This window comes from Oncorhynchus masou, chromosome 17 (genome assembly GCF_036934945.1).
Source record: "Oncorhynchus masou masou isolate Uvic2021 chromosome 17, UVic_Omas_1.1, whole genome shotgun sequence".
In the NCBI taxonomy this organism is placed as follows: Eukaryota; Metazoa; Chordata; class Actinopteri; order Salmoniformes; family Salmonidae; genus Oncorhynchus; species Oncorhynchus masou.
This window is the reverse complement of record NC_088228.1, coordinates 12612452-12637748: the sequence shown is the minus strand read 5'-3', so window position 1 is coordinate 12637748 and position 25297 is coordinate 12612452. Positions and strand designations below refer to the sequence as shown.

Genomic DNA, 25297 nt, shown 5'->3' with positions numbered 1-25297 from the left:
TAAAGTAAAGTAGCCTGTGAGAGAACATATACAGACCCCTTGACTTTTTTCACATTTTGTTACGTTACATCCTTATTATTGAAAAAAAAATCCAATACCCCATAATGACAAAGCAAAAACAGTTTTTTAGAAATGTTTGCAAATTTATTAAAAAATATATACCACTGAAATTGTACATTTACAGAAGTATTCAGGCCTTTATGTAGGCCGTGGTGGAAAAAGTACCCCATTTTTATACTGTAGTAACATAACTTAGTAGAAAATGACTCAAGTAAAATTGAAAGTCACCCAGTAAAATACTACTTGAGTAAATGTTTAAAAGTATTTGGATTTGAATATACTTAAAGAAAAAGTATAAATAATTTCAAATTGATCATATTAAGTGTCACGCCCTGACCTTAGTTATCTATGTTTTATGTATTATGTTGGTTAGGTCAGGGTGTGGCGAGGATGGGTATGTGTGTTTTTGTCCTGTCTAGGGTTTTTGTATATCTATGTTTTTTTGTATGTCTAGGTAATGTAGGTCTATTGTGGCCTGAATTGGTTCCCAATCAGAGGCAGCTGTTTATCGTTGTCTCTGATTGGGGATCATATTTAGGTAGCCATATTGCTTGGGTATTTTGTGGGTTATTGTCTATGTGTAATTGCATGTCAGCACTCGTTCTATATAGATTCACGTTTGTTTAGTGTTCTTTCTTTCTTTCTTTATTAAAAGAAGAATATATTCATATCACGCTGCGCCTTGGTCTCCTCCATACAACGAACGTGACATGAAGCAAACCAGACGGTACAATTTTCATGTTTTAATTGGATTCTTGGCTGGCCAGGGGCAATCTCCAACACTCAGACATCATTTACAAACTAAGCATGTGTGTTTAGTGAGTCGGACAGATCAGAGGCAGTAGGGATGTCCATGGATGTTCTTTTGATAAATACGTGTATGTGTTCATTTGAACATTTTCTAGCCCAGCTGAGCATTCAAAATATAAAGTGTACATTTGGGTGTTGGAAATTAAAGTAAAAAGTACATTATTTTCTTTAGGAATGTAGTGAAGTAAAAGTAGTAAAAAAATATAAATGATAAAGTACAGATACCCCAAACAACTTAAGTAGTACTTTCAAGTATAAGTTCTTTACACCACTGTATGTAGGCAGCATATATATGCCAGAGGCATGTTCTCAGAAGACCCTGTCAATCTCCTTTTCAAAGAGCTTTGAAACTGTCATTCATTAGTTTCCTTGTTGTCATGGTTAAATACAACTCTTCTGCAATGATGCAGCTTTAATACGTATGCTTTCACAATCCCTTCTCTGACTGTGTGAGAGAGTCATCCTGTAAAATGTAGTAAACATGTATTGTGTAATCCTCCCATCTGTCTCACCTTGCCCAGGTGTCCCCTTGCCTTAGGGTCCATCTCTGGCATAGGCACAGTACAGTCCACAGGTTCCACTATGTTGTTGAACCTGCCATGCTCAGCTGTGTGTGTATAGTTACCTGGGTTCTATTAATAGGGATCGCGGGTGGGGATCCTCCCTTGCGTTTGTCTCTGCCTTCAGTGTGGTAGAGAGGAGAGCTGGGTGAGCGAGGCGCTGTTTGCCCAGGCTTTTGTGTTCTGCGGGCCCCAGTGTTTGCCCTGGAGGGAGTGCTGGAGCTGGCCTGATAGAGGGGGTGAGGTCATTTGGGGAGGGGAGGTGTGTGCCGTACAGTGCAGCAACTGAATCTGAAGTATGTCAGGCAGGCCCTTTCTGAAGGAATCCCCCTTCCTCCACCCTCTGCCCTCCCTCCATCTCTCTTCCTCCACCCTCTGCCCTCCCTCCATCTCTCTCTCCACACTCTGCCCTCCCTCCATCTCTCTCCCTCCACCCTCTGCCCTCCCTCCATCTCTCTCCCTCCACCCTCTGCCCTCCCTCCATCTCTCTCCCTCCACCCTCTGCCCTCCCTCCATCTCTCCCTCCACACTCTGCCCTCCCTCCATCTCTCTCCCTCCACCCTCTGCCCTCCCTCCATCTCTCTCCCTCCCCCTCTGCCCTCCCTCCCTCCCTCTCCCTCCACACTCTGCCCTCCCTCCCTCCATCTCTCTCTCCACACTCTGCCCTCTTTCCATCTCTTTCTCCACACTGCCCTCTTTCCATCTCTCTCTGCACCCTCTGCTCTCCCTCCATCTCTCTCTGCACCCTCTGCTCTCCCTCCATCTCTCTCTGCACCCTCTGCTTTCCCTCCATCTCTCTCTCCACCCTCTGCCCTCCATAAATCCCTCTCTCTCTGCCCTCCCTCCCTCTCTCTCTCCACCCTCTGCCCTCCATCAATCCCTATCTCTCTGCCCTCCCTCCATTTCTCTCTGCACCCTCTGCCCCCCCTCCATATCTCTCTCCACCCTCTGCCGTCCATCAATCCCTCTCTGTGCCCTCCATCAATCCCTCTCTGTGGATTACAGTAGACTTGGTGACAGTCTATAAGGGAGGCCTTGCCATAGCTATGCAAACATTGAGAGGAGGGTGGCAAATACACGTGTGTGTGTACAGTATCCTTTGTTAGTTCATGAAGAATGTAAGAATGCAGTACAATCACTCAAGTTTATGGGACAGAGCATAAACAACTTGGGAGTCAGTCCATGCCCACTGGGCACACACTGGTTGAATCAATGTTGTTTCCAACCAATGTGGAATAGGCGTTGAATTGACATCTGTGGCAGAGTACATTTCATTAAAGTATATGTATGTAGGCCTCCTGTTTATATTTTTGCTAGGAACCTTGTTGTTGTCAATACCAACGCACAGACACGTATCCATATCCAAACCCTTTCAGATATGACAATTCCAATGCGCCCTCCCCATTAACAAAAATATATTTGAACTATGCAGAGGGGCAGGAAAAATCACAGCACTCTCAAGAGCGTCAGTGCGCTCCCGTCTCACAATGATTTTGACAGGCAGAGCAGCGTGGTGAATATATCGCCTCCTGTGCTTGTGTATCGAATCTCTAGTGTGCGCCCAAATACACAAAAGAGCTGCAAAGTCGCTGAATATTGGATACCTTTTAGTGACGGATACCCACTCAACAAAGATCGATGGGATAGCCTACATTGATGATTTGGTAACAGTTGCACTGCCACCGCGTAATGGCATGACGCATGGAGATGCAATGTTGAAAATACTCTTTCAGTTGCGGTGAAGTAGATTTTGACGTGGAGGTCACATCAAGAGTTTTTTTTTAACCTGAACTATATCTGTGAAAAACAACAGGTACCAAAGACAAAAAAAAATGTTCTGAATGCAAGAACGCCATCGAGTTCCAAGTTCTGGGCGAGGGACACTGTCTGAATGTGAGACGCAACGTTTCCATACCAAGGACATAGCCGGGCTGCGGTTCTATATCCAAAACATAACTTGTACCTTGGAACATTTTTGTTTGAAAATTTTATTGTGGAATAATCCTGGAAAAGCCTGAAGGTTATGCGCGTTCCTGGCGCTTTGTTTACTCGTATTTGTATCAATGTTAGGAGGCAAGACTGAGCAAGTCCGAGTATGGGGGAAGAAACTACACATATAACCTAAATCAAATCCAATAACATTTTATTGGTCACATACACATATTTAGTAGATGTTGTTGCGGGTGTAGCGAAACGCTTGTCTTATAAACCTCATTTTGCCTTGGGCCTACTTGTTCAGCGGTGGGAAATAAATGTCACTAACAATGCATGAAACTTAAGACGTTGAGTCACCTGTAACTCATCATACATGACCCAAAGTCTCTCTGCTCCATTATGTTTTTATGCGCCCCCCCCCTTCTCTCTCTCACACACACACACACACACACACACACACACACACACACACACACACACACACACACAGAAAATAAAGTGTGTTCATTCAATTGTTTGTTTGAACTGATAAAGCATTGTTTGACATGTCCACAGATGTGCTCATCATGAAATAATCAACGGAATTATCCCACAAGATTGCAGCATAAATATTTTGGTAATGTGCGTATTTATGTGTACAATTCAACTTTTGATGTAATTAGAATGATATTTATTCTGTTCCTATGCAGGGTGTAATTAGAATGATATTTATTCTATTCCTATGCAGGGTGAAACTGAAAGGATTTGGTGGAGAGCAGAACAGAAAGGCTTGGCCGCATAGAGGGAGGCGCCTTTAGTGCTCTCCTGAAACCAAAGCCTTTGAAGATTTTTTTTTAAACTTCAAGCAAAGAGGACATAACCTGAAAAGTTGGACGCATGAGAATTATGTACCTTTAAAGGACATCGTTGTGTGAATTTTCACCGCCAAGCCATGCTCCACAGCCGACCAGGGGCTTGCTGGGGAAAAGGGTCTGACCTCACTGGCGCGCACGCAGATTGGACTAAAACGCATTGGATAGCAGGTAAAGTAACGCACAATTTATTATTGAATTCTACAAATAATAATATTTGTTTGAGTAGGAAGTAATGCATTACGACTACATTAGGCATATCATTCATTAAAAATTTGACATAGGTGAAATGTAAATTACATTTAATTACATTCCTATTCGTTTACTTGTGCGTAATTGTACATGGTTGCCATGAAAGCTACAGTCCGCGCCTGTCATTCGTTATTTCCCTTGTCTTAGTGTTTGCTTTGACAACAATTCAATAGCTGGTTTGATGTCAAAGGCATTCTTTTCACATCAGCTGTTTTTGTCATACATAACTCTTTGCTCACAGCTGCCACCTATATTGCCCTGACTTCATGAGTCACCAGATGTTCTATGCAGACCTATTGGCATTTTTATCATAAAATGTTTATCTATTATACCCTCTACTGATTGTGTATCTGTAAACCTATTGAACACTAACTATCTTTATATTAATAATTCAGCCCTTTCATCTTTGTGTTTCAAATGAGCTCTGAAAAGCTCATTCTGTGTGTACATTGACAATGGCCCTGCCCAATGTAGGCTAGATTGACTACAATATATGTTCTCCTTGACCTTTGTTCTTGTGCCAATTCCCTAGTAGGGCCAGATAATCTCTTACTTTGAGGAAATAGTGGCAGTCAGGAAGTATTAGTGAGTGACCCTCCCCAGCTGTGGGGCTGCAATCTGAATATCAAATCGTCATTCACACACACCTGCTAATGTTCAATGTGTGTCCCCCTCAGAGCGTGCACACTACCTCACACACGGGAGTATGCATTTTCCCTGATTTCCATTGCCTCCCAGGTGCTAGAGAACTGTGAGAATTGTTGGCCTTGGCTGGTCTCTCTCGGGTAGTCTCTCACCTTCTCATGGTTACCTGCATGGTGTTTAGCTGTTTGTACCTGTCTGATTGGCAAACCTTTTTCAATCTGACCATGCCCTTTTATTGGTAATCAATAAGCAAACACATACATGCGAAACGCTTCATTGCCTTTTCTTTTGATGCTGTGTCATGTTGATGTTCTGGTGCTCTCGGGACTGTTAAAACCCTGTGCCCTACATGTTTCTCTTCATGCTATCTAACTACTGGTGTCTAACTACTGGTGTCTAACTACTGGTGTCTAACTACAGGTCTCTAACTACAGGTCTCTAACTACAGGTCTCTAACTACAGGTCTCTAACTACTGGACTCTATCTACTGGTCTCTAAATACTGGTCTCTAACTACTGGACTCTATCTACTGGTCTCTAAATACTGGTCTCTAACTACTGGTCTCTAACTACTGGTCTCTAACTACTGGTCTCTAACTACTGGTCTCTATCTACTGGTCTCTATCTACTGGTCTCTAATCTACTGGTCTCTAACTACTGGTCTCTAACTACTGGTCTCTAACTACAGGTCTTTAACTACTGGTCTCTAACTACAGGTCTCTAACTACAGGTCTCTAACTACAGGTCTCTAACTACTGGTCTCTAACTACTGGTCTCTAACGACTGGTCTCTAACGACTGGTCTCTAACTACAGGTCTCTAACTACAGGTCTCTAACTACTGGTCTCCAACTACTGGTCTCTAACTACTGGTCTTCTTTCAGTTGACCTCATACTCACCTCTAATGGGAAGGCTGCGTGCTGATGCAGTGGCGGCTTCGGTCTCAGCGTTCGGCCAGCAGCACTGTGTAGATTGGGGAGGTCAGGGAACTGGGCTATGTTGATTTAAGACTGTCCATTTACTCTGGAATCTCACTCCCGGGTAGTGGTGTGTGTGTGTGTGTGTTTGAATAGTAAACAAACAAACATTTGACCAACTGGGAACATTTTGTTGGTCCCCACAAGGTCAAATGCTTTTTCTAGGGGGTTTAGGGTTAAGGTTAGAATTATTGTTAGGGTTAGAATTAGGTTTAGGGTTAGAAGCTAGGGTTAAGGTTAGGTTTTTGGGTTAGGGTTAGGGTATGGGTTAGCGTTAGGGAAAATTGGATTTTGAATGGGACTGAGCCTCCACTGGTTCCACTTCCTCGGGTCAAAGGTCATGGAGGTCTGCACCCCGGTTAGTAGTGGTCAGATCAACAGGACACTCCTTTTCCCTTTGACTGCGACCTCCTTCTGGCCTGCATGGTCTTTTTAAACACGCTTGGAGTTTGTGGGTATGAAAAGCTGCTGTTTGGTTTGGAGGTGTACATCTCTACACTCTGATGCTTCTTCTTCGCTCCTCTTTCATTGCATCTTCATTTCTACCTGTATTGCCTCTGACAGGCAGTTAGTTCCAGCGCAATGTAAAAATGGATCAACATGTTATATATTTTGTTATTATCTCGCTAGTCACTAAGCTCAAGTGTTATTCAAGTTCTAGTCCCTCCCCCTAGTGGTAAGCAAATATTAGATCATTTAAAAATTGGTATCAACTGCAGGTTATACATATGACTTTCTGTAAGATCTAGAAATCCAGTGTAATAGATTTCTATGTAGAAGTCTACGCAGGGGAGGTGTGTCTGGCTTGCCTTGTCTGTGAGAGTGTGACTGACGTTACTGGATAATATCACCCTGATTGAGCCTTTAAGATGAGATGGAGGAGAATAAGTCATGAGAAATAGATTATGCAACCCGGAGTGCCACAGGGCAACCTCAACCTCAATCTGGAATTGTTTAGAGAACTAACTGAGCCACAATACGTATTTTGGGGTGAAGTGAAGGGGGCATGCTCTGACTAAAATACATTTCAATTTGTACTTAAAAAAAACAACTGCTCACTCTTCCATTTGTGTCTTACTTTCTTGCAGTTGAGACAAACTGCTAAGTATAGTAGAATTATACATGTATTATTGCTCTTAATGTCTATTGCTGATTTAACAGACTTACATTTAGAACAAAGCGATAGTTACCACAGCTGTATTCTTCTGAAATTGCTGGGTCAGCTCCATTCATCATGGTGTCATGGTCTGCTTTGAACTGACGGGCCAGCAGGTCATTACGAGAGGGGCTCAAGACAAGTGGGCGACACGGAAACACTTTGCAGGGCATTTGTTCATCCAGACACACTAATGGTCAGCTTTCCCTGGGCCTGGACCCACACTGAACTGAATTTAAATAAATTAGTGAGGGAGGGCAAGGGAAGGTTTGTTGGGGGTAGAGTTGGGGGGGGGGGGTTGTGTTTGTGTGCTGTTTCTGCTTTATGAGTTTTTTTTATAGATATCTCTATATAATGTATCCAACATTTTCCTCTCTCTCTCTCTCTCTCTCTAGATATATATATACACAGTTGAAGTCAGAAGTTTACATACACCTTAGCCAAATACATTTAAACTCAGTTTTTCACAATTCCTGTCATTCAATCCTAGTAAAAAATTCCCCCTCTTAGGTCAGTTAGGATCACCACTTTACAAATTATGTCAATTAGCCTATCAGAAGCTTCTAAAGCCATGACACAATTTTATGGAATTTTCCAAGCTGTTTAAAGGCACAGTCAACTTAGTGTATGTAAACTTCTGACCCACTAGAATTGTGATATAGTGAATTATAAGTGAAATAATCTGTAAACAATTGTTGGAAAAATTACTTGTGAAAGTAAATGTCCTAACCGACTTGCCAAAACTATAGTTTGTTAACAAGACATTTTTGAAGTGGTTGAAAAACAAGTTTTAATGACTCCAACCTAAGTGTATATAAACTTCCGACTTCAACTGTATATCTCTCTCTCTCTCACTCTCTCTCACTCTTTTTCTCTCTCTCCCACTCTCCCTCTCTCATTCTCCCTCTCCATCCCTTTCTCCCTCTCTCACTCTCTCCCTTTCGCACTCTCCCTCTCCCTCTCTCCCTTTCTCATTCTCCCACTCCCATTATCCCTCTCTCTCTCCCTCTCCCTCTCTCTCCCTCTCCCTCTCTTCCATCACACTCTCTCTCTCTCTCTCTCTCAAACTCTTCCTCTCTCTCTCATTCTCCCTCTCTCACTCTCCCTATCTCTCCCTTTCTCCCTCTGTCTCTCCCTTTTTTTTTATTTAAACTTTATTTAACCAGGTAGGCCAGTTGAGAACAAGTTCTCATTTACAACTGCGACCTGGACAAGATAAAGCAAAGCAGTGCGACAAAAACAACAACACAGAGTTACACATAAACAAACGTACAGTCAATAACACAGTAGAAAAATATATGTACAATGTGTGCAAATGTAGAGGAGTAGGGAGGTAAGGCAATAAATAGGCCATAGAGGCAAAACAATTACAATATAACATGAACACTGGAGTGATAGATGTGCAGATGATGACGTGCAAGTAGAGATACTGGGGTGCAAAAGAGCAAGAAGATAAATAATAATATGGGGATGAGGTAGTTGGGTGTGCTATTTACAGATTGGCTGTGTACAGGTACAGTGATCGGTAAGCTGCTCTGACAGCTGATGCTTAAAGTTAGAGAGGGAGATATAAGACTCCAGCTTCAGTAATTTTTGTAATTCATTCCAGTCATTGGCAGCAGAGAACTGGAAGGAAAGGCGGACAAAGTAAGTGTTGGCTTTGGGGATGACCAGTGAAATATACCTGCTGGAGTGCGTGCTATGGGTGGGTGTTGCTATGGTGACCAGTGAGCTGAGATAAGGCGGGGCTTTACCTAGCAAAGACTTATAGATGACCTGGAGCCAGTGGGTTTGGCGATGAATATGTAGCGAGGGCCGAGAGCATACAGGTCGCAATGGTTGGTAGTATATGGGGCTTTGGTGACAAAATGGATGGCACTATGATAGCCTACATCCAGTTTGCTGAGTAGAGTGTTGGGGGCTATTTTGTAAATGACATCGCCAAAGTCAAGAATCAGTAGGATAGTCAGTTTTACAAGGGTATGTTTGGCAGCATGAGTGAAGGAGGCCTTGTTGCGAAATAGGAAGCCGATTCTAGATTTAATTTTGGACTGGAGATGCTTAATGTGAGTCTGGAAGGAGAGTTTACAGTCTAACCAGACACCTAGGTATTTGTAGTTGTCCACATATTCTAAGTGAGAACCGTCCAGAGTAGTGATGCTAGTCGGGCGGGCAGGTGCGGGCAGCAATTGGTTGAAGAGCATGCCTTTAGTTTTACTAGCATTTAAAAGCAGTTGGAGGCCACGGAAGGAGTGTTGTATGGCATTGAAGATTGTTTGGAGGTTTGTTAACACAACGTCTGCGTTGAGGTGGATCAGAGAATCACCAGCAGAAAGAGCAACAACATTCATATATACAGAGAAAAGAGTCGGCCTGAGAATTGAACCCTGTGGCACCCCCATAGAGACTGCCAAAGGTCCGGAGAACAGGCCCTCCGATTTGTCACACTGAACTCTGTCAGAGAAGTAGTTGGTGAACCAGGCCAGGCAGTCATTTGAGAAACTAAGGCTGTGGAGTCTGCCGATAAGAATGCTGTGATTGACAGAGTCAAAAGACTTAGCCAGGTCGATGAAGTGGGCTGCACAGCACTGTCTTTTATCGATGGCGATTATGATGATATTGTTTAGGACCTTGAGCGTGGCTGAGGTGCACCCATGACCAGCTCTGAAACCAGATTGCATAGCGGAGTAGGTACGGTGGGATTCTAAATGGTCGGTGATCTGTTTGTTATTTTGGCTTTCCAAGATTTTAGAACGGAAGGGCAGGATGGATATAGGTCTATAACAGTTTGGGTCTAGAGTGTCTCCCCCTTTTGAAGAGGGGGATGACCGCGGAAGCTTTCCAATCTTTAGGAATCTCAGATGATACGAAAGAGGGGCTAGAAAATAGGGGTTTCAACAATTTCGGCGGATAATTTTAGAAAGAGAGGGTCCAGACTGCCGAGCCCAGCTGATTTTTAGGGATCCAGTTTTTGCAACTCTTTCAGAACATCAGCTGTCTGGATTTGGATGAAGGAGAAGCATACGGGGGGGGGGGGGACTTGGGCAAGTTGCAGTGGGGGGTGCAGAGCTGTTGGCTGGGGTAGGGGTAGCCAACAGTAGAAAAATACTTATTGATATTTTTGATTATCGTAGATTTATCAGTGATGACAGTGCTCCCTTGCCTTAGTGCAGTGTGCAGCAGGGAGGAGGTGCTCTTATTCTTCATGGACGTTACAGTGTCCCAAAAGGTTTGGGAATTATTGCTACAGGATGCAAATTTCTATTTGAAAAAGCTAGCCTTCGCTTTTCTAACTGACTGTGTATATTGGTTCCTGACTTCCCGGAAAAGTTGCATATCGCGGGGGCTATACGATGCTAATGCAGAATGCCACAGGATGTTTTTGTGCTGGTCAAGGGCAGTCAAGTCTGGGGTGAACCAGGGCCTATATCTGTTCTTAGTTCTACATTTTTTGAGTGGGGCATGCTTATTAAAGATGGTGAGGAAAGCACTTTTAAAGTGCCACCAGGCATCCCCTACTGACGGAATGAGGTCAATATCCTTCCAGGATACCCTGGCCACATCGATGAGAAAGGCCTGCTCGCTGAAGTGTTTTAGGGAGCGTTTGACAGTGATGAGGGGTGGTCGTTTGACCGCGGACCCATTACGGACACAGACAATGAGGCAGTGATTGCTGAGATCCTGGTTGAAGACAGCAGAGGTGTATTTAGAGGGCTAGTTGGTCAGGATGATATCTAAGAGGGTGACCATGGTTACAGATTTATGGTTGTACCTGGTAAATTCCTTGATAATTTGTGTGAGATTGAGGGCATCTAGTTTAGATTGTAGGACAACCAGTGGGTTAAGCATATCCCAGTTGAGGTCAGAAACAATAACAAATGCGCCTGGGGTGACCAGTAGCGCTGTTTCACCTTATGCTTCTCTCAGCTTTAAGGCTTGAAGTTCAGTTGTACTACTCTCTCTCCCATCCAGAGCCACTATGTCCAAAACATTGATAGTGGACCCTCTCTACCTTAGTCTTCAGTCCTCATGGTTGTCTTAACAATGACCCTGCGCTGGTATAGCCTGATCTCAGATCTGTTTGTGCTGTCTTGCCAATGCCTAGCATGAAAATGTGTCAATGTGGTGTGACAGTTACCTTAGGAGTTGGCAAGACGACACAAATATATATGGCACCAGGCTGGGGCTGTTCAGCTTGATGAAGCACTTTTGATACTAATCTCTTAGTATGAATGAAAGCAGTAATATCTCATTAGCCGTCTTTGATCTGATATGTAATGGCTCTTCTGTTGTGTATCTTCGTGTGATATACCTGAGAAATACAGCCCTCTTACCTAAGACTATGTCAAGATGGTCACATAGGGCAGAAAAGTCTCCAGTAAGTAGAACCCAAAACCATATCTTGTTCACCAGAGACTAACTTTCATAGAACTCTTCAATGCAAGAAAACACACTGACATTGTCTATCCGGATACTCTAGCTAGCATCTCCTCCAGGGATCTCCAGCCCAGGGAAGTGTTGTACACACCTTCTGATTGACTGCTTCTGACCAGGGTTATCTGAGCCGCAAACATTGGCAGGTATCTGTTTCTCATTTTAGGCAGAGTTCTGAGGGTTTTTGACAGGCGACAGCTGAGCTAAAGAGTGGAAACTGGCACTAACAAGCAATTACCTCCTCCTCTCTCCAGCCTGGAAGGCATTAGGGGATTATGCGGCATAATCAGATCCTCTGGTTTTGTCGCTGCTGACTACAGTTTAGTCTAGCGTCAGTTAGAAGGACATATCTGGCACATTGTGGTCAGCGTGGTATTTGGTATTTTATTAGGATCCCCATTAGCTGTTGCAAAAGCAGCAGCTACTCTTCCTGGGGTCCACAGAAAACATGAAACATAATAGGGAATGACATATATATAATACAGAACATCAATAGACAAGAACAGCTCAAATAACTACTTTTTTTAAAGGCACACAGCCTACATATCAATGAATACACACAGCTGATCTAGGTCAAAACGGGGAGAGGCATTGGGCCACGATGTGTTGCTTTATCTGTTTTTTGAAACCAGGTTTTCTGTTTATTTGAGCAATATGAGATGGAAGGAAGTTCCATGCAATTAGGGCTCGATATAATACGGTATGCTTTCTTGAGTTTGTTCTGGATTTGAAGACTGTGAAAAGACCCCTGGTGGTATGCCTGGTGGGCTAAGTGTGTGTGTCAGAGCTGTGTATAAGTTGACTATGCAAACAATTTGGGATTTTCAACACATCGTTTCTAATAAAAAGAAGAAGTGATGCAGTCAGTCTCTCCTCAACTCTTAGCCAAGAGAGACTGGCATGTATAGTATTTATATCAGCCCTCTGATTACAATGAAGAGCAAAGCGTGCCACTCTGTTCTGGGCCAGCTGCAGCTTAACTAGGTCTTTCCTTGCGGCACTGGACCACACGACTGGACAATAATCAAGATAAGATAAAACTAGAGCCTGTAGAACTTGCTTTTTGGAGTGTAGTGTCAAAAAAAGCAGAGCATCTCTTTATTACAGACAGTCCTCTCCCCATCTTTACAACCATTGAATCTATATGTTTTGACCATGATAATTTACAATCTAAAGTAACGCCAAGTAATTTAGTCTCCTCAACTTGTTCAACAGCCACACCATTCATTACCAGATTTAGCTGAGGTCTAGAACTTAAGGAATGATTTGTACCAAATACAAATGTTCTTAGTTTTAGAGATGTTCAGGACCAGTTTATTACTGGCCACCCATTCCAAAACAGACTGCAACTCTTTGTTAAGGGTTTCAGTGACTTCATTAGCTGTGGTTGCTGATGCTATATGGATGAATCATCAGCATACATGGACACACATGCTCTGTTTAATACCAGTGGCAGGTCATTGGTACAAATACAAAAAAGTAGATGGCCTAGAGAGCTGACCTGCGGGACACCACACTTTACATGCTTGACATTAGAGAAGCTTCCATTAATGAAAACCCTTTGAGTTCTATTAGATACCGTAGATGGCTCTGAATCCACAATATGGCAGAGGTTGAAAAGCCATAACATACATTTTTCAACAACAGCTTATGGTCAATAATATCAAAGGCTGCACTGAAATCTAACAGTAAAGCTCTCACAATCTTCTTATCAATTTCTTTCAGCCAATCATCAATCAGTTGTGTCAGTGCAGTACATGTTGAGTGCCCTTCTCTATAAGCATGTTGAAAGTCTGTTGTTAATTTGTTTACAGAGAAATAGCATTGTATTTGGTCAAACACAATTTTTACAACAGTTTGCTAAGAGCTGGCAGCAAGCTGATAGGTCTGCTGTTAGAACTAGTAAAGGCTGCTTTACCACTGTTGGGTAGCGGAATGACTTTGGCTTCCTTCCAGGTCTGAGGACAAAGACTTTCCTCTAGACTCAGATTAAAAAATATGACAGATAGGAGTGGCTAGAGTGTCAGCTACCATGCTCAGTAGCTTTCCATCTAAATTGTCAATGCCAGGTTTGTCATTATTGATCAATAACAATAATTTTCCCACCTCTCCCACACTAACTTTACAAAATTCAAACTTGCAAAACTTTCCTTTGCATGAATACAATTGCTCACTGTTCGTTGTTGGCATTTCCTGTCTAAGTTTGCCCACTTTGCCAATGAAATTATCAATAAAATAATTAGCAACATCAAACGTTTTATGATGAATAAGCCATCTGATTGGATGAAAGATGGAGTTGAATTTGTCTTTCTGCCCATAATTTCTTTTAAAGTACTCCAAAGTTTTTTTTCATCATTCTTTATCACATTCCATCACATAATTTCTCAATTTGCTGTAAGTCAGCCAGTCAGATGTACAGCCAGACTTAATTGCCACTCCCTTTGCCCCATCTCTTTCAACCATACAGTTGTTCAATTCCTCATCAATCCATGGATCCTTAACAGTTCTAACAGTCTGTTTCTTCACAGGTGCATGTTTATCAATAATTGGAAGAAGCAATTTCATAAATTCATCAAGTGCAGCGTCTGGATGCTCCTCAATAATCACACCAGACCAACAAATATTTTCAACATCATCCACACAAGAGTCACACGCAAAATATTTTGTATGATCTCTTATACACTATTTTAGGCCCAGTTTATGTAACTTTGGCTTTCCTGGATATAGCCACTATTTTGTGTTCACTGCATCCAATGTGTACTGATACAGCTTTAGAACAAAGTTCTACAGTATTAGTAAAAATGTGATCGATACATGTGGATGATCTTGTTCCTGTAGTGTTTGTAAACACCCTGATAGGTTGATTAATAACCTGAACCAGATGACAGGCACTGGTTACAGTAAGAAGCTTGACAAAAACTAGTCAATATTCAGGTCCCCAAGAAAGTAGAACTCTCTGTTTATATCACATACACTATCAAACATTTCACACGTATTATTGAGATACTGACTGTTAGCCTATAGCAACACCCCAAAAGAAAAGGCTTTAGATGTTCCAAGTGAACCTGTAACCACAACACTTCAATAACATTTGACATAAGATCTTCTCTAAGCATTACAGGGATATGGCTCTGAATATATACAGCAACACCTCCCCATAAGCATTTGTCTCTTCTATAGATGCTATATCCTTGTATTGCTGCTGATGTTTCATCAAATGAAATATCTAAGTGAGTCTCAGATAATGGCTAATATATGAATGTTATCTGATGTTAACAAGTTATTGATTTCATTAACCTTATTTCTAAGGCTACAAATATTAATATGGGCTATTTTCAGGCCTTTCCTGGGTAGCTTATCAGAGATAGACATAATAGTGAAAAGAGCAAACAAAGCACATTCTGCAGTCCATTAATCAATTTGTGTGTGTGTGTGTGCTGCAAATTTGAAGCTACGAACCCATAGGCTTGGCTCTCTCATCCCTTCCAGGCTTCTGGTGGACAATGAGCCTGTCATAGTGGATGTAAGCAATGTCCCCACTCGCTCTGGCAGCTTTCATGACTGGGATCAGTTCTTTCCTCTTTTGGCGCACAGCTTCAGGATTGTCCTCATTGAGGAAGATATAAGTTCCTCTCCAGTACTTGGCTCTTTCCAGAACAGCTACCTTGTCCTTGAACCTCAGAAACTTGACCACAATTGGCTTGGGTCTGTCACCTGGGCCGGTGGTGGGTTTTCCAGTCCTGTGGACGTGCTCCACCTCAATCTTCCTGTGGTCCATCTTCAATGCCTTAGTGATCAATTCCCTCACTTTGTCCTCAGACTCTGTCCAGGTCTCATGTGGAGATTCTGCAATTCCATCCACAACCATGTTGTTCCGCCTTGATTGTCGAAGATTGAAAACAACAAACAGCAGGGATCTAGACAGACACAAACCCGGGCCGCTCCGCAGACCCAACCATAATGGCTAACCGTGTTGTGGGCTGCGCTCAAGGCTACCCTGCTAGCTTGATATGCAGCTATCTAGCAGCTAGGCTAGCTTCGACACCAGATAGCTCCTCAGACCCGTCTTTGGTCGGCAGGATCACTGGAAAGAGACAAGCAGTCCCAGCAACTGATGCCAAATGCGTCGCGGGATCCAAACTAAGAAGCTAGCTAGCTAGCAACCAAGAACTTTCCAATACACTTTCAAACAACAAACTTTCCAAACAATCAAAACCGCAGCTCTTCCTCGTTCCGCGTTCAACAAGAAGTGATGTGAGGGAGGGTATGAATCGAACCCGAACCCAAACCCACCACTTTAACACATAAGAACACACAGTACGGGACTGTGGAGATTATGGGTGTGTGTGTTTGCTACCAGCATAGTACAGAATCTGAAAAGCAACAAGTTGTCAACCGCCAGGTGTACAAATGGTCTGTTCTGACTGGATGGACTGGACATATGAGAACAGGTTTGCACAGGATCCAGAATGAATAAGGAACATACATGCCGTGTATATCATCATAGGTGTTATGGAAGTGTCTGTACCCAGAGAAAAGTGTGTCTGGTAATGATCAGGGGAAGACACGATAGTGGCTAGTAATTGAATCTCCTCTTTCTCCCCTTTTATTGTGATGGTGATTTAGTGAGGTCCGTCCCCGCTGCTGTAGGGCTCTGTCTGTGACAGGTAATGCTGGAGGATAGAACACCTCTAATGGGCTTCCTTATAGAAGATTGTTCTGTTCTGGAGAGACTGGATCTGGGCTGTTAAAGGCGAAGTTCAGGACTTTACAACTAGATGTTAGATGGTTCCTCACCTTAAAAGTAGTCTATTGACCTGGAGAAACTGTAATCCATGGTCTGGTTTTCTTCAGCCACTTCAAACTTCAGTTAACTTTAACCACCGCTAACTAATATTCAAAAGTAGTTATGGATATAGCTAGCTATACCCAACTCAATGATGATAATGTGAAACATGTTTATGTTCAAGCAATATCATTTGTTCATATATTAGAGAGCAAATATCAACTTAGTTTATTTACTATGAATGTGTAATTATTTATTGTTTAATACTGTTTACAATATTTGTATATAAACATTTCAGTCATTTAGCAGATGCTCTTAATCCAGAGCGATTTACAGAAGCAATTAAGGTTAAGTGCCTTGCTCAAGGGCACATCGACAGATTTAGTTCACCTAGTCGGCTTGGGGTTTCGAACCAGTGACCTTTCGGTTAATGACCCAAAGCTCTTAACCGCTAGGCTACCTGCCACCCTCATCAATAAGGATAGCTTACATTTTTCTTCCCATCTCATTGCAAACCTAACCTTACTCAGAGCAAATTTACAATTCAATGTGTACGTGTGTACAGTACCAGTCAAAAATTTGGACACACCTACTCATTCAAGGGTTTTTCTTAATTTGACTATTTTCTATATTGACATCAGAACTATGAAATAGTACATATGGAACCATGTAGTAACCAAAAAAGTGTTAAACAAATCAAAATATATTTAAGATTTTAGATTCTTCAAAGTAGCCAACCTTTGCCTTGATTACAGCTTTGCACACTCTTAGCATTCTCTCAAACAGCTTCACTTGGAATGCTTTTCCAACAGTCTTGAAGGAGTTCCCACATATGTTGAGCACTCGTTGGCTGTTTTTCCTTCGCTCTGCAGTCCAACTCATCCCAGTCCATCTCAATTGGGTCAAGGTTGGGTGATTGTGGAGGTCAGGTCATCTGATGCAGCACTCCATCACACTTCTTTGGTTACTACATGATTCCATATGTGTTATTTTATAGTGATGATATCTTCACTAATATTCTACAATATAGAAAATAGTCAAACTAAGAAAAACCCTTGAATGAGTGGGTGTGTCCAAACTTTTGACTGGTACTGTAATTCGTGGGTGTATTCAATAAGGGGAGGAAACTGTACCAACAACACAAATATAAGGTGACAAGCAATCAACTCTCCTTGTTTCAGTTCTGCGAATGAAGAGGCTGCTGACCAAACCAAAGCCTTTAATCAGACCAGTGAGGCCAATCACACACAGACATACACTCACACACACACACACACACACACACACACACACACACACACACACACACACACACACACACACACACACACCATGAACACAGGCTCTGAAGTTCTGGAGGTCTTCAGGACTCGGCTAGCCCACCTCCACCTTCTACCCCCTGAGGGGCTGGAGGCGTTGGGCTGTAAACAGCTCCAGAGCGATGGGGTGAAATGAGCCGGGCAGACAGGCCCACATACACCCAGCATACAAGGCTAAAGGAGGCTAAACGCTCCCAGCTGTGGCATTAAGGACTCAAAACAAGGCCTCTCAAGGGACCAAGAGGGGATCTGTTGAAAAAGCCCCTTTAGCCTCTCTCTCTCTCACAATGGTCAGCTTTTAAATCAGGTTAGGGGAGAGGGAGTTGGATTGCAGTCTCTCCGCATACACACAAACACACACACAAACACACACAAACACACATTTCCCTCTGCTTTTCAGGTTCCATTTTGTAAGAGACAGACGTCTGCATTCTCCCTGGCCCTGATTTGACTTACTGTTTCTCAGTAACTATATTGATATAGTCAAGCCTCTGAAGCAGGTTGGAGATGCATACACAGACCCTATCGTAACGTTTGTCCTGTCATCTTGTCAGTACTCCCTCGTCCTGGATAAAGATAGCATTGTGGTGATCGTCTAGGATGCTTCCCACATGGTGCCCTATACCATTGATGGAGCACGTTTGACCAGAGACCTATTTTTAACCAATGTCCCTGTGGGCCTTGGCCAAAAGTAGTGCACTATGAAGGGAATAGGGTGCCACTGGAGACGTACCCTGAGGGTTGTATTTAGAAACATTGCTGCAGAGTTTACATACCTCGCTTCTATCTGATGGATGATAGATTACTGTTGATGCATCTTATATAGATAGGCCTATGCTTGTTTTCACTGAATCATATTATGTTATGTGTCGTTGTTTTTGGTCTCTCTGGGCTGAATTTTGTTTCGCCATACCATCTGTTGATGATGTCGAAATCAATCTTAAATGGGCTTTGAGATCTCCCAGAGGAGATTGAATAAAGATTTTCTCGAGAACACGAGTTGTTTCTAGTGAATCTCTCCACATGTGAACGTTTCCTATGGTGTTACTTAAATGGCACATCAGCTGGGGTATATATGGAGAGCGGAGAGGACAGAGAGAACCAGTAGGATGGAAGATGAATGTAGTGTAGGATGCTGGATCCATGAATCTAAAGTGACACCTCAGCCCTTTGGAGAGAGACGGAATGGTGATGTGACTGATTTCTGTTTCTGAGCTGTATTTATGTAATAGTCTGCTGTTCTAGCAAAAGGTGCTTGACTGTCTTAAACAAATTAAGTGAGCATAATCTGTCTTCAAGTTCAGTGAGTGTGAATCTGCACTATTAGTGCTATTTACTTGTTTGTTTTCCTTTACTGTTCACCTCAAAGTTGGTGCCGAAAACCTGGGGTCAAACCAGAGACCTTCAGCTCATGTGCTGAACGCCAGTCAAATTTGTGTTTGAGCCTTTAAAGGTTCTTTACAGTAACAGTCCTTTGGTGAGATGTGCGGAGCTATCATTGACATACAGCTAACCCGGTCACACCGTACGGCTCCTATATAAACATCTACATTTAATCCATGCTCAAACCCCTTATCACGACCTCCTCATCTCTGTGGTTTCCTCTAAGATCTCTGTGAAGCATCACCGCTGTATGTGATCCCCGTGTTCCCCTTCAACAGAACCAGCTCTACCTCCTTCTAAAGAAGTATTTGACTGGTATCTGACTGCAGGTAGCCTTTATCTGGACAGGAGCCGTTCTGTGTCTGTATGTACCGACAAGATGACACTAGCAGCCCGCATCATGTTGTTCGTTTATGTTATTCTTGTGAGAGTGTGTTCTTAAGGTCGGGACTATTGACAGAGTGAGGCTTTGTTCTGCTTTCTCTCCAGGTGGGCCAAGATGGAGGACGAGGAGGAGAGACAGACCAGGGGTGACCACCAGACCATCAGCAGGTGCACCTTACCACCTGAGGAATGTGAAGGTGAGTTACTTATTAGCTTTACCGTCATCATAATAACCACCAGATTCATCATGATTTACTTCATCATCCATAATCATCATATTTATCATCCTCCTTATTTATAGTTGTCATATTGTTGGCTGCATTGGTCCTCTGCTCCGTGTACCAATTGTCATGGACTGTCCTCTCCTGTAGGTGCTGCTGTGGATGGTTGTTTCTCTGCTGCCCCTGGTGGAGGGGGCCTGTATGGGCACTGGTTTGGAGGCAGACTCTGTCCAGGCTGTGGGACTGGTGGGAGGGATGGGGGAAAGGCAGCTCCCAGACACTCTACCTGAGGTGGATGAGGAACAAGAGGAGAAGAGTGACCCGTACTCCCCCTGGCATGGCCTCTATGGTAAGAGTGGAACTAGATCTACATGTTCAACAGGACCTTCAATTTAAGCCTTGCACTTGTTAATCAGGCATGATGTTCTCCATGAAAAGAGAAGAGTAAACGAAGGGTGTGCAACACGATTCTAGAGTATAAGCCACTGATCTTAACTTTCTCTCTCTCTATCAAATTCATATTGCTTTATTGGCATGAAGTAAAATTTGTAGATATTGCCAAAGCAATTGTACAGCATTTCAGAAAATTAAGTACATTGCAATGAGGAAATGAAATACAATTCAGTAGTAGTAATAATAATAGTACATATAATAATGTATGCAAGTACAACACTACTGCTATTGTATTGTCTAATTTTCAGGTCAATAAATTGAATTTAAATAAAAGAAGATTAAAAAGAAGAAGAAGAATTATGGCTAAATAAAACAACAAAATCTCTCTCCCTCTCTCTCTCAGACCTCTCTGTGATGGACGAAGTGGACGACCAACCTAGTGGCCGGTGGGGGAGACGTTCCCCTCGCAACTCCGACGCCGAACCAAAAGGCTCGGCCAAGAAAAAGAAGAGGAGGAAGAAGAAAGAGAGGGATATAAAGGGCAAAGGGAAGGGCCGGCAGCCCCAGCAGAGCAGCCCAGACTGCAGGGTGGAGAAACGAGAGATGCGGGTGCGGGACTTGGGCCTGGGCTTCGACTCGGACGAGATCGTCCTATTCAAGTTTTGCGTGGGCTCCTGCCAGTCGTCCAGGACCAACTACGACCTGGCTCTAAGGGCCCTGATGGAGGACGGGTCCCTGCCGCGGAGGACCTCCCGGCGAGTCAGCGCCCACCCCTGCTGCCGGCCTGACAGCTACGAGCCAGTGTCCTTCATGGACGTCCACACCGCGTGGCAGACCATCCAGTCGCTGTCGGCGGCCAGCTGCATGTGTATGGGCTGAGGGAGCCAGCCTGGAGGAGGGAGAATAGGAGGGGGTGGCGACTGGCTGTCACTCACCCCTGCCTGAGAATATACAGATGGTGGCTCGGCGTTGAGGCTGGGTCTAGGGAGAGCCTCTGTGTTCTGGAAGGGCAGAAGTTGTCGCTCCGAAACATATGTAGCGGGGCTGGTCCCCAGTACAAAGCAGAATGGAGATTCTGTAGTGTCTATGATGGTGGAGCGAGGCCACGCCTCTTCCCGTTGTCAATTTCCTGTTGAGGATAAGTGGATTTGTTGGCAATGGGAAACTGTCATGAGTGAATGGCAAGACGGTGACCACACAATGGTGGGATTTGAATATTCACAGCAGTTGGGATATGTATAAGACTAACCTGGGGTACTGCTGAAAATATTGACTCAAAGGTCTCAAAGAGGACCACATCTCATTGCATTTGACCACAGGTCGACAAGCTCAAAACCCTTTTGACAATGTCAACATACAGTATGTTAATTCCTTCAAAACAGGGATCTTCCATACCATAATTGCATTTTTCAGTGTTGACTTGAACTCTACCAAATGGATGCCATGCATCTCTTTGAATTACTGTATTATAACCAACATATTTATCACAAATAAGTTATTTATTTATTATTGTTTCATATGAGATGGACTGTAGATTTATATTTATTGTCATGATCACATATCCCGTGGGTTGTGTTGCTTTGTCATTGAATTGTGTGGGATGTTGTTTTGAAACATCAAAAAGATCAGAAGAAGTGGCAAGAACCTCAACCAGGGTTGGGGGTGTAACGCTTTACATGTAGCGGATTACATTTTTCATAAACTGTAATCGGTTAAGGTAAAAGCAGAAATATTGTTATCAGATTACAGATACTTTTGAAAAAACAAAATGATTACTTCTAGGATTACTTTTACCCCATTCACATCCTTGTACTATATTTCGTACAATATCAAAATGCACCACTGAACAAATTCTGTCTGGTGTAAATGCATGAAATGTGACGTCAACATAGTTACTGCAAGTGTCTGGACAGGACACATTGAAATGTGACGTCAACATAGTTACTGCAAGTGTCTAGACAGGACACAAATAATGACAATCAAAATTGGGATTTTGAGAAAATCTGAAAAAGTAATTAATATGACTATGTATTTTGAAATGCATTTCAGAATGAAATTGTTGAAAAGCATATAGTATTGTTATGTGACCTGTTCAAAGCCCAAATATATGTTTCAACTCATTGTTATTTGTAAACTACAGACGTTTCTGTATGGTACAATAGTTCCTCTTTGGTCAAGTCATGTGAATGTTCAAAGGATCAGATCTTTATTTTATTTAACTTTTATTTAACTTAGGCAAGTCAGTTAAGAACACATTTTTATTTACAATGACGGCCTACCCCAGCCAAACCCTAACCTAGATGACGCTGGACCAATTGTGCGCCGCCCTATGGGACTCCCAATCATAACCGGTTGTGATACAGCCTGGAATCAAACCAGGGTCTGTAGTGACACCTCTAGCACTGAGATGCAGTGCCATAGACTGCTGCACCACTCGGGAGCCCCATCTTAATAATGTTTGGTATATAGATTTTCTGGACCAATATATAAATCTAAAAACAATATCTAAAGACGTCCCAGTGGGGGAAAAAGTACTCAATTGTCATACTTGAGTAAAAGTAAAGATACCTTCATAGAAAATGACTCAAGTAAAAGTGAAAGTCGCCTAGTAACATCCTATTTGAGTATAAGTCTAAAAGTATTTGGTTTTAAATATACTTAAGTATCAAAAGTAAGAGTATAAATAATTTCAAATTCCTTATATTAAGCAAACCAGACAGTACCATTTTATTGTTTTTTAAATGTATAGATAGCCAGAGGCACGCTCCAACACAAACATAATTTACAAACAAAGTATGTGTTTAGTGAGTCCGCCAGATCAGAGGCAGTCGGGATGACCAGGGACATTCTCTTGATGTGTGCGAATTAGACCATTTTCCTCTCCTGCTAATCATTAAAATGTAACGAGTACTTTTGGGTGTCAGGGAAAATATATGGAGTAAAATGTACATTATTTTCTTTAGGAATGTAGTGGAGTAAAAGTAAAAGCTATTAAAACTATAAATAGTGAAGTAATGTACAGATACCCCCCAAAACTACTTAAGTAGTACTTTCAAGTATTTTTACTTAAGTACTTTACACCACTGAGAAATCCACCACACTCACACACAGTAGATTATACAGTGTAAGCAAACCCATGTAGATTGTGGCATGCTACAGCATTCTTCCTCTTTCTCTTCATTGCTCACAAGCACACGTGTACACACACCTATGACAGACATTGATGGCTGTGGAATGTGTTTACAAAGTATTTATGAAACCTTTCTGTTTTCACAATTACGTTCAAATCAGCATTGAAAAAAAACGAAAATACGCGTGTTTCTGCTTGAGTCTGAGACCACTATGTTGACACACCAAATGTGTTTGATGGATCGTGGTAAAAGAGCAGGCATAGGCTTTTGTTGGCTACAGTACAAGAAAGCTACGTCTTCCAATGGTGCTACTGTTGTCGCCATCCAAAGATTATCCCATTTAAATAAACACAAGGCGGTATGGAAGACAGCAGTGGTGTAGCCCACAGGCCATACCAAAATCACTTATTATTGTTATCTACATAGTGCATTGATGTGAATCACACTGGTGCTCTCTCATTTCGCTATTTGCCTTACGGATTGTGGTTGTTGTGGATGTCTGTTCACACGTGTATATGTGTATTTTAACCCAATAATGGTGGAATTGAAGAAGTCTAAATTGACTATCAATCATTGTTTTTGCGACCAGTTGACAGCCAGTGAAAAATGCGCTCTTGCAACAGCTGCATATATAATGCTGATCCCAGCCAATGGAATACAAGTTTAAAGGAGTTCCTCCCTTCTAATCTCCTCCATGGTATTGTGCTCCATACTGTCAAAACTAGTTGAATTGAAGGAGACCACAAGTGGGGATTTTATTGCACAATATAATTCGTGTTGATAAAAAAAACATGTCCATAGGTCAAATGAACACATGCTCACACTAGCGCACTTTTAGTAGACGTAATTAAATTAAACAGCTGCAAATGATCGAAATATCAAAGTGCCACCAACAAAAACGTAAATAATAGGCCTATAAATGCAGCATATGCATTCATTTTTCGGTAGTGCTCAAAGCATGCGATTCAAAGCATACACGAATTAAAATACACATTCTTTTTAAACTCGAAGCAACAAGCCCAATCAGTCCTCTGTGACAACACAATCATAATCAACAGGTTTTTGGGTTATGCTCAGGTAAAACAATTTGGCTCATCTATATTTCCATATATACATGTCCTGTTCTTTAAGATGAAGGGGTATTAAGATAATTGGAATGACTGAAAATCTGACAGACTTTAGTTTTAAAAGTAAAGATTTAGCGAAATCGTATTATTATCTGTATTACAGTAGAAAGCAATGTGTTCGAAGAAGCCTACATAACCAACCCATAAAGTAAAATATAACATCCATATATGGTGGGCTATTTAAACTCTAACATTGATTTATCCTGCAATAGATGTCATTCAATTGGTAATATTCATTTGTTGTCCACTTCTAGTGCTACTTAAAGGGAAAGTAAACTAAAAGTAACTGAAAGTAATCAGATTACTTTACTGAGTTGTCCTCTTCTAGTGCTACTTAAGGGGAAAGTAAACTAAAAGTAACTGAAAGTAATCAGATTACTTTACTGAGTTGGGGTAATCCAAAAGTTACCTTACAAATGAAAGTGTTTGGACAGGTAACTACTAACTGTAACAGACTACATTTAGAAAGTAACCTAGCCAACCCTGATGTCAATGTAGAGTATGTCTCATTTCACACAAAGGAAGTGAATAGTCCAGAGGTGGAAAACTTTACCAGGTTACAAGCTTAGTTGAGTTATTTGTCATTGTTGTTTCAGTATTTCAGAGCAATATTACAGTCAATATTATTAATGTTATTATTATTATAATCATTATTGAAATGGTTTCCTGTATTTTTGTACAATGGCATTATTCTGTGTAGGAATAAAGTATTTCTAAATATACAATGGATTTCTTATTCTTTCCAAGGTTGACCCCATAACCCTTGCTTCACCTCTGCTGGGTTGGGAGTCCTATATCTCACCATCATAGCGGTGCATTTAAATCATTCATCTGCATTGACCTGAAACAGGAAAGAAAACACAAGAAAGTGGGAT

General features: G+C 42.1%; 1 protein-coding gene across 1 annotated transcript; it reads left to right on the top strand.

The window, feature by feature from the left end:
* Positions 1-4098: 4098 nt before the first annotated feature.
* On the top strand, positions 4099-21539 carry LOC135558159 (artemin-like). The gene is made up of 4 exons (XM_064991892.1): positions 4099-4387; positions 19656-19747; positions 19922-20120; positions 20568-21539. Exons 1-4 carry the CDS (start codon positions 4297-4299, stop codon positions 21041-21043), a joined length of 858 nt encoding a protein of 285 aa, XP_064847964.1. The 5' UTR covers positions 4099-4296; the 3' UTR covers positions 21044-21539.
* The last annotated feature ends 3758 nt before the right edge of the window (positions 21540-25297 follow it).

Coding starts and splice junctions, on each gene's coding strand:
- LOC135558159 (XM_064991892.1), top strand. CDS start 4,297: ATGCTCCACAGCCGACCAGGGGCTTGCTGGGGAAAAGGGTCTGACCTC. Junction 4,388..19,655: donor TAAAACGCATTGGATAGCAG/GTAAAGTAACGC, acceptor CTTTCTCTCCAG/GTGGGCCAAGATGGAGGACG. Junction 19,748..19,921: donor ACCACCTGAGGAATGTGAAG/GTGAGTTACTTA, acceptor CCTCTCCTGTAG/GTGCTGCTGTGGATGGTTGT.